The 10,191-nt window shown below is 40.8% G+C and overlaps 2 protein-coding genes across 3 annotated transcripts; one reads left to right on the forward strand and one right to left on the reverse strand.

Moving 5' to 3' along the window:
• Positions 1-16: 16 nt before the first annotated feature.
• Positions 17-4,693, reverse strand: LOC121779961 (DNA (cytosine-5)-methyltransferase CMT2-like). 2 transcript variants are annotated; one of them, XM_042177450.1, is made up of 12 exons: positions 3,797-4,693; positions 3,408-3,439; positions 3,208-3,313; positions 2,911-3,015; positions 2,700-2,819; positions 2,509-2,599; positions 2,233-2,435; positions 2,086-2,151; positions 1,765-2,010; positions 1,627-1,685; positions 1,481-1,547; positions 17-1,321 (listed from the first exon to the last, which is right to left on the reverse strand). In XM_042177450.1, exons 1-12 carry the CDS (start codon positions 4,562-4,564, stop codon positions 164-166), a joined length of 3,021 nt encoding a protein of 1,006 aa, XP_042033384.1. In that variant the 5' UTR covers positions 4,565-4,693; the 3' UTR covers positions 17-163. The 2 variants fall into 2 exon arrangements, with proteins under 2 accessions (XP_042033384.1, XP_042033383.1); XM_042177449.1 differs by having other exon boundaries at positions 2,509-2,602.
• Positions 4,694-5,511: 818 nt separating this feature from the next.
• LOC121779194 lies at positions 5,512-7,014 on the forward strand. The gene is made up of 2 exons (XM_042176517.1): positions 5,512-6,393; positions 6,475-7,014. Exons 1-2 carry the CDS (start codon positions 5,512-5,514, stop codon positions 7,012-7,014), a joined length of 1,422 nt encoding a protein of 473 aa, XP_042032451.1.
• The last annotated feature ends 3,177 nt before the right edge of the window (positions 7,015-10,191 follow it).

Raw genomic sequence — 10,191 nt, forward strand, 5'->3', positions numbered from 1 at the left:
GGGGACTCGGATAATATTAAGAATTTAAATTAGTGATATAAATCATGAGTACGACCTATTAATAATACAATGTCACACCCAACATGCAGCATGTTTATCATCAGTAATAAAAATGTGACATAGGGAAAAATGGTACATTTATCAATCCCACAACCTAGCAAGCTCAAGTAGAAGAAGGCAACATGGAGGAGAAATCCGGCGGCAGCGTCATCAGCGGCTCGTCTCCGGCAACCTTCCGGTGCGCTACCCCTAGCGCGTACCCTAACGCCCTCGACACCGGCATGGAGACTGCGTTCCCTATCTGGCAATACCGCTCTTTAACGGTGCCACAAAATCTATAGTAGTCTGGGAACCCTTGCAGCCTCGCGCATTCACGTATCGTTAGCCGTCTATCTTGATCCGGGTGCAGTATCGACTGCGCCCGGATATGAGGAAACGTCACCACCGTCGACACTGTCTCGTCCCACCATAATCTCCCATACGGCCTCTTCGACTTCCCTAGCTCGTACGTCAACACGCAGTCCGGGACGAGCAGCTTTCCTGTTGGCAGCACCACCGGCTCTCGTGTTGGATCACGACGCACCACCTTGTCCTCTCCGACCACCACTCCGGCCAGGTCCCTGAAGTTGGCTCCCTTCCGGTGCGGGACTTGGCACACGCGCATGTAGTCGGAGCAATCCAGCTTCATCGGCCGGTGGTCGTAGAGGATGCCATGCGATCCGGCCGATATCTTCCCGGTCGTCGTCTCGTCTTTGCTCATCCGTATGCGTTTCTGGAACTCCGACTCCGGGGGTTTCTCGTACGCCATCTCCTCCCGGGATTCGTCGTTCGTGACGGGCGGGAGGTCGGAGATGGCGTCCCCGAGGACGATGGCGGGCCGCAACGCGTGCGGTTGGCCCTCGTCGTACGCCACGATGTTCCTCTCGAACTCGATGGGGGCCCAGTACCTGGCCACGACATCGTGCGTGGGGAGCGGGAACTGCGGCAGCACCTGGCTCGGGTGGGCCCCCCAGATGAAGACGCGCAGACGGAACTGCGGGAGGCCGTAGCACCCCGAGGCGATGGTGCCGAGCCTCGCTTGGTATTTCATGAGCACGAGACGGCTTAGAGCGTATCGACCGAGAGAGCCTTTGTCGAACCTTATGATGTCGACGACGTTTTCCATCAGGCAATACTTGGGTTTCAAGAACTCCACTATGTCCATGAAAACCACAATCTGGCGGTTTTTCTCGTCTTCCAACGGAGATTTGTAGTTTCGGTGGCGATTGTAGCCGCTTACACCCTGGCACGGCGGCCCTCCACAGATTACACCGACATCGCCCTGCAGAATACAACCAACATTACTTACTATCCTGGTGTTTAAGACTTCTTGAACTTATTAGAAATGGACCACTCACACCCGTAAAAAGCCTTGTAAAGGGGTAGGGTTATTCATACTTATAGATGAGACATGATTTAAGAGATTTTTAACAGAACTCACAGGAAGTGGTAGGATTTTAGACTTGAAGCCTCTTCGAACAAAGTCTTCTATCCGCTCGTGGCAATTGCTGAAATGGACAAGACGGATTAACAGGATGTGAATCAGCATAAGGATTGCTAATGTAGTTCATAGTTTTAGTTCCACACCTCAATCCTTCGGCTGCTTCCCATGTATCGTCATCTGGGCCGTACCCCTTCCAACGTACCTTAACAAATTCGTTTGTGAAAGTGAGATTTTAGGCGAATCAAAAACTAGCAAGAGATTCCTGAGCTAATTCCATGTACCTTGAAGAGTAGCCCGCATTTTCCACTTTCGTTAGGATCACCGTAGCAAATGTCAACCAGATGAGAGACCTCGTACTCATCACTAGATTCCTCTGTATCCGATGAAGACAAACAGGCTTCTTTGGCTTCTGGAAGTTCCTCTATCTCGCATTTTAGTGCTCTTTCTATATCACAGACATACATCTTGCATAAACTCTCCCATTGCTTTAGTAGTTCTAGGAAGTCCTCAGCAGCTTCATTTCTGACCTGCAGAACAATTCAGATATCGTCACGTAACCAAACAGACTAACTTCATCGAAATGTGTTTATCGAGTTGGTTACATTTGTTTCTGGATGGTTCAGTTTCAAACTCTCACATGCAGCACTGTTATAATCAACAGCCCATCTCTGAGAAAAACGATGAAACGAGTTAGACTGATGATAAGATAACAAGGACTTAAATCAAGATTTATAATCGATCGTGAATACCGTCTTGACATTTACACTCGAAAGTTTTGCACCAAGACATAATCCAGTGGACATTCCACCACATCCAGCGTACAAGTCCAGTAGCGCTAATTCTTGCTCAGGAGACTCGTACTCGGGTAAAAGCGCCAAGGGTGTCAGAGTAACTGGTTCTTCTTCGGGAGGCTTTGAGTTCGACAAGAATGGCTCAGTCCCCGTGGAAGTTTCTGAAATAAAAATGTGACAGTAATGAGTAACGAGTCCACTTCGGAAGGATATGTTGTTTATTGTGATACGAACCTGTAACTAATGACCGAAATGTTGAATAATTCACAGAGTACTCCATGTCATAATAAAATGCAGCTGACGGCACAGGGTTTCTTTTTAAGCACTGCTGCAGTTTGATGAGAAGAAAGACCATACAATAGTAAAAAATTAGCGAGAAATTGTACGAAATAACATAGAGAAAAGCACTCCAATTGGTAACATACCATAGAAGGTACTTTTACTATATTAACTTTTGAGATGATGCAATCTAATACGTTGTCGTTCATTAAGGTGGAGTAGAATATGCGCCTTTTGTCATGCGATGAAGCAGCGTTTTTCAAAACCTGAAGAGTCCACAGGCAAACAGAAAAAAGTTTCAAATAGATGAATGAGACAAAAACTTAAGATGCAGAATGGGAAACGTGTTATAACAACCGTATCCTCAGCCCTGAAGAACCACTGAACCCTGAAGTAGTCTTCTCCCGCCGTCGTTTTGAAGAATTCCAAGATCCTCCCTATGTGTTTCTTGCTTCCTTCGCCCTGAATGAATTGCTTAGGACATCAATCTTGCAATATTAAACCATAACCAGATGAGTGATTGCTGATCACATACTGTTTAGAGTTCCAATAACTAAGAATTGAACCAAAGATGATGATTTTCACCGAGCTTAGCATGACTTTCGAACATAAAAACACATCCAAACAGGACGTTGTAAATGTAATGAAATTTACCTTAACAAAAACACAATCTCCAATGTTCAAGACAGAGTTCCCTACTTTGGCTTGAGCGTAATGGCTTTCCACATTCAGTATAATTTCATCATTATCATCATCAGTGCTGAAAGCGAATACGCAAAATTTAAGATTCAGACACAGTAGAAAATGTTAGAGACGAAGATGTGTAGGTAACACATGTTGATAGGTTCACTCACTTTATTTTCCAGTTTTTGCCCTTTCCTCTGCTCTGTGTAGTCCAAAATTAATCGTAGTTAGAAATGTTCGTGTCACTGTGTAGACAATTCTGATAAGCCTAAATGCCAGATAAAAACTAGCAACTCTTTCAAGACAATATAAACTATGAAATATGCTTTGTTTTCTATTGGGAAGTGCTGAACATAAGCAAACAGATAGTGTACTTAAACATGTATAAATCAACAAAGGCTATGGCTATACAGTTTCATTCGATAAAAACAGACAAGAATGATACACCTATCAGTTAAAGGAGGCTTTCAAACAGACATTCTAAATCATCTAATTTAAGCAGCAAATCAAGAATTAGATACTCATGTCATTACATTGAATTTAATGAGCAAGCATTCACCTTTAAATCATATCTCCATTGCCACCTTCTCCAAGCGTCTTCCTCCGGAATCGGCTCCCCTACAAAACAGCATAAAACACCCTTCTCATTCCTCTTCTTCTTCCCCGACCTCACCGAGCTCTCTTCGTTCCCTCCTCCTCCCTTTTGATCAGCTTTTCCAAGAGCATCCTCAGCCACATTCTGTTTCAATTGAATACTCCTAGACCTCACCACGCTTCCATTCCGATCACGCTTCCTAGCAGCATCCTCAGCCACAATCCCTTTAAATTGAACAATTCTAGACCTCAGCCGCTTCTCACTGATCACCCCCTCTGAACTGCATCTCTCCTTACTCAACAACTCAACACTCTGTTCCGCATTTCTTGAAACTGGAGTCAATGCCAACATCTCAATTTCAGCAGCTGCCTTACCTCTCCCTCTCCCTCTCCCTCTCCTCTCACTCACAACTCTCTTCATCAAGACAGTTCTCGATCTCAAGCACCTCTCGCTCAAAACCACATTCTCGCCGTCAGTCAAAGTCAACGCCGGCGCCGATGAAGAGGGGGGAAATGTCGGCGATGTTCTTGATTGGGGAGGGGGAGTTTTGGATGCAAATCTGGTCGATCTGCGGAGTGAATTATCTCGTAGGGGCAATGAGAGGGCCCATGCATCGTCGGGTCGGGGCTCCGGTTTGTTGCGGGTACGGGTTGAAGAAGCAGCAGCAGCAGCGGGAGAAGAAGAGAATCTAGAGGATTTTCTGGAGGGGAGCTGCTGAGGAAGCTTCTTCATCGCCGGTGACGGCTAGATTTGAGCGTGAGGAACAATGAGAGAGAGAAGTTGCAGAAATGGAAACTCAGAGGAAAGTAAATGATGGTAATAATACACTGCTGAGGTGGTTATTTTTCTCTTTTAGTTACATCATGATGCAGACATACAGTATTTATTAAGTGCATTTTTGCAACTGTGCGTTTTTTTCAGTGGAAAACATAGTTTATGGTATTCCTCACTACTCCAGTTATTGCATTAATTTTTATGTAAAATAATTCGTCTTTTGGATTTTAATTATTCACTTCAAAACTGGTTTTTATACTACTCCCTTCCCATCCCATCCCAGGTAATTGAATATTATACATGAAATTTAAAAATTACTCCCTCCGTCCCCCATTTGGAGTCGTTGTTTGACTCGGCACGGGTTTTAAGGAAGTGTTTGAATGGTTGGTGTAGTAAATGGAGGTAGGTAGTGGAATGTGGGACCACTTTGACTTTTGGTGTAATAAATGTAATTGAATCAAATTCAATGTTTAATTTTAATTTAATGTTTCAATTTAAACAATGCAATTAAATTAAATTTTCAATTTAATTGTGTAGTCATTAACTAAATTCATTAACAATGTGGGACCTCAATTGAAACCATGTTTACTGCCTTACACAAAATTGAATGAAAAAAAAGTGCAAGTTGCACTATAAATGCAAAATTAAAGCTGCAATTGTGTATAGATAGGGCACGTTTCCTATTTCAGTCTCCTGCCAAAAATTGAGAGGGAATGCCAATTTAATTTAGTGGAGGGAATTCTTACAAGTAAGGAGGGAAAATGTACAAGGACATTCAAATTGTTCACCACTCCTATAAATACATTCACTTCTACTCTTCATTTACTTCCACCAACCAAAACAAAAAAAAAAGGAAAATCTATTGGTTTTGTAGTATACCCTCAGAAAATTTTCATCACTGGGTAATGGAGAATGAGGTGGTCCAAGTGTTGGACCCTGATCAGGAGCAGCAGGGGCAGTGGCAGGGGCAGTCCGGATGGCATCGGCCTACATTAGCCTTGACTAGCCAACAAAAAAACCTCATTGCACAGTTTCTTCTACAGCGAAGTAGTGCTGGAGTGCTGCCAAGAGGTTCTTGTGCAGAGGCTGCCAATAAATTCAACATCCACAAAAGGACAGCAGAGAGAATATGGCACATCAGTAAGCAGCAGATGGACAGAGGGGAACCTGTCATGATGCAAGGCAAAGTAAAAGGTTATCAACACAAAGACAAACTCATGTTAGATGAAGACAAGTTTAGAAACCTGTCCATGCTTGAGAGATCAACCATAAGGAAGGTTGCTTCTAAGATGGAAGTAAGCAAGACAACAATTGGTAGATTTCTTAAGAGGAATCAATTGAAACCTCATACAAGTGCTATCAAGCCTACACTTACTGAAACCAACAAAATTGCAAGGATAAAATGGTGTCTTTCTCATATTCAGCCAACACTCGCTGAAGGTAAACTTCTTTACCATTCAATGCACAACATTGTCCATATTGACGAGAAATGGTTCTACATGACAAAGACATCAGATAGATACTACCTGTTGCCGGATGAAGATGTGCCATACAGGTCCTGTAAGTCCAAGAGATTCATCACTAAAGTGATGTTCATGGCTGCTGTGAGTAGGCCACTATGTGGGCCTGATGGAGACATCATATTCGATGGTAAAATAGGGTTATTTCCATTCACAGAACAGATACCAGCCCAAAGAAGTTCAAAGAACAGGCCAAAAGGGACAATGGAGACAAAGCCAATTCAGTCAATTACCAAGGAAGTCATGACAGCTTGTCTCATAAACCAGGTATGCCACTTTTTATGCCAATAAAGCTATCAGACATCATATTCATGTCATCACATAGTCACATACACAGTTTGTTGCCAGATTATACCATCAATCAAAGCCAAATGGCCAGCCAATGCAAGCAAGAAGATTTTCATACAGCAAGATAATGCCAAACCTCACCTTAGAGCAGCTGATCATCAATTTGAGGCACTTGCAAGTACTGATGGATTTGAATTCCATCTAATTAGCCAACCACCCAACTCCCCAGACACAAATGTGTTAGACCTCGGGTATTTCAGGGCAATACAGTCACTACAAGATGACAAGATGGCCACAAGTGTTGATGATTTGCTTAGGAATGTGTTTAACTCATTTGAAGAACTCTCACCACAGACCCTGAATAGAGTTTTCATCACTTTGCAAAGCTGTTTGACAGCAATATTACAAGTGCATGGGAAGAATGATTATAAGATCCCTCATATGAACAAGAACAGGTTGGAAAGAACAGAGGGGTTGCCTTTACAACTTCAGGTTGAAGAAGGATTGGTGAGAGAGAGCTTGGAGTATCTAAAGCTGCCTGAAAACAACACTGGGGACTCATATGACATAGGGCGGCTTAACCATGCTTTAGGGTACTAGACATAAGTTTAGGGACTGGAGTTTACAGTATAAGCACCAACATATGTTGGTGTTTAAGATGTAAACTCTATTTTTTGTGAATAGACTGCATTTTTTGTTAATGCCATCAGAGAAGTGTCATCACATGGCATCAGCCTCCAAACCCTTCATAGGGGGTGGCTTACTAAGCTAAATAGGCTGCATTTTGTATAAACATCATCAATGTACAAACTACAAACTAATCAGTGCATATTTTTGGTATTATCACTTCTAATCAGCCTCCAAACCCTTCATAGGGGGTGGCTCTTTTTCATTTCCCTCAGAAAAACTTCATCACAGGGCATAAGGCAGTCAACACAAGGCCTAGGAGCAACACATTACACTTACAACAGCCTCCAAACCTAACACAGGGGTGGCTGGGTAAAGTATGCAGAAAAGCTTTATCACAGGGCATATGGACAACAACACAAGGCCTAGGAGCAACAGAAGACACTAACACAGCCTCCAAACCTGACACAGGGGTGGCTAAGCATCCCCTCAGAAAAGCTTCATCACAGGGTGTATAAACAACATCAGATTGCACATATCACAATCATCAACAATTCTCCCTGCCTCAATATCACATAAACATGGATCAATATCATATACACAGTCAGGAACAATACCCACGGCCTCAATATTACATCCTCAAGGACCAATATCACATAAACAGTGAGGAACAATTCCCACATCCTCAATATCACATACACATTCACCAATATCGCATAAACAATCAGGAGCAATTCCCACAGCCTCATACATGGAGCAATGCACATAAACATGAAGTAATTCATATAAACATGGAGTACATCAGAAATAGGCTACATTTTCCTAATGTCAAAAGCCTCCAAACCCTAAAAAGGGGGTGGCTCTGAATTAGAAAAAAACTCACAAATCAGAAGATATCCTTCATGCAAGGAAACATGATCAAGAGCATAGCTTTTTCATTGTTGGTGTACTCCCTGTTTGGCTCTACCGCCGGCTGCATTGCTCCATCTATGCCTTCCCCGATGTCATCCAAACCGAACAGAGGTGCTTCGCTTTCCCCCAGATTAACATAGCCTGAAGGCGGCTTGAAGTCCGGCCAATCAAAGGGGGCTTCGGTTTCAGATCCGTCGAAACCCTTAGCCAGATCTTCGGTTTCAGATCCGTCGATTAATGGGGACGGAGATTCACTGTCAGGAACGTAGAAGCCCTCGGACGGAGGCTGAGTTTCAGATCCATCCATAGCGTCCAACGGATCTTCGGTTTCAGATCCGTCAAACACCAAATCGGGAGGTGTCGGCCCTTCACAACCGTCGTCGCCTATGAACGGTGGAACACCGTGAACCACGGACCGACGACCTATTGCGTCGCCATCAACCCAGTCCGGCGGTGATTCAGGGGTGTCCATCGTTTCGGAGGGAGGCGGAGTGAGGCAGAGAGAAAGAGGAGTAATGAGAGAGATGTTTACGGGAGTGAGAGAGGGAGAGAGTCGGGAGTGAGAGAGTTGAAATCGAGAGTGAGAGTAGACTAGGGTTAGCACTTTCTATTTTCTTTTTTTTTTAAGTGTAAATAATGGCATTTTATGTAAAATTTGGTAAAAATAGAGGGTAATTTTGATGTCCAAAAATGGTAAGTGGGAAGAGTGACTCTTATTGGGGGACATCCCGAAAAGGAAATTAGCGACTCTTATTCGGGGACGGAGGGAGTAATATATATTAAAGGTTAAATTAAAAAAAATAAAATAAAATATTTTAATTGAATATTATACATGAAATTTAAAAATTAATATATATTAAAGGTTAAATTAAAAAAAATAAAATAAATTTTTTATCAAAAAATAAGACTTAACTACTTCAGGACTAATGGAGCATATGCTAGTCTTATTCTAACTGTTAGACTTAATATTACTATGCGGTAAAAATGTCAAATGCTCTTAAATGTCTAATTAATTATAGAGGGAACATCATTTTTTGTCTACGAACTTTGTCAAATTATCATTTTAAGTCCGTGAACTTTGAAAATATCATTTTAGGTCCGTGAACTTTGAGTTAGTATCATTTGAGGTACTTTTTACTATTTCCAAGTTTTTTTGGATGAAAATACCCTCAATACCTTAAAGTGTATATATTTTTAATAAATTTATCATATACTCATATTTTTTTATAAATATTTTTACAATATATTTTTGACAAATTTTCTAAATATAATTTGACCTTAAATATTATCAATTAATTTTGTGACATGCAAGTAAAATTGCTTCTTCAATTTTTTATATTAATTTTTTTTAAAATTGAATAAAGAACTTTCTTTAATAATAAAAAATTGAATAAAGATCTTTTTATAAATATCTTTACAATATATTTTTGACAAATTTTCTAAATATAATTTGACCTTGAATATTATCATTTAATTTTGTGACACGCAAGAAAAGATCTTTATTCAATTTTTTATTATTAAATAAATGTTCTTTATTCAATTTTAAAAAAAAATTAATATAAAAAATTGAAAAAACGATTTTACTTGCATGTCACAAAATTAAGTGATAATATTTAAGGTCAAATTATATTTAGAAAATTTGTCAAAAATATATTGTAAAGATATTTATAAAAAATTATGAGTATATGATAAATTTATTAAAAATATATACACTTTAAGGTATTGAGGGTATTTTCGTCCAAAAAAACTTGAAAATAGTAAAAAGTACCTCAAATGATACTAACTCAAAGTTCACGAACCTAAAATGATATTTTCAAAGTTCACGGGCCTAAAATGATACTTTGGCAAAGTTCGTGGACCAAAAATGATGTTCACTCTTAATTATAAGTACCTCCACCGAGTCTATCTAGTACTTCCCCCATTCCATGTTAATAGAGTCATTTTATTATTTTGAGAAGTTCCAAGGTAATTGAGTTCATCTCTCTTACTTTATTCTCTCATACTTTATCCAATATCCACTTAACACACTATTTTTAAACTCCGTGCCAAAAATAAATGTATCTACCCTATCGGCGTGTTTCTCTAAAACGCTAACGGGACTGGTGAGTCAATACAGGATGGGTGTATTGCTTGGTTAAAATCTCGGACGAAACATCAAAGTGTAAAACGCCAACCAAGGTGTAATTAGTGAACAACTTACGCGACTGCACATGGTGCGTAGTCTATATGCACGAGATT

The sequence above is a fragment of the Salvia splendens genome, chromosome 19 (genome assembly GCF_004379255.2).
Source record: "Salvia splendens isolate huo1 chromosome 19, SspV2, whole genome shotgun sequence".
NCBI classification, from domain to species: Eukaryota; Viridiplantae; Streptophyta; class Magnoliopsida; order Lamiales; family Lamiaceae; genus Salvia; species Salvia splendens.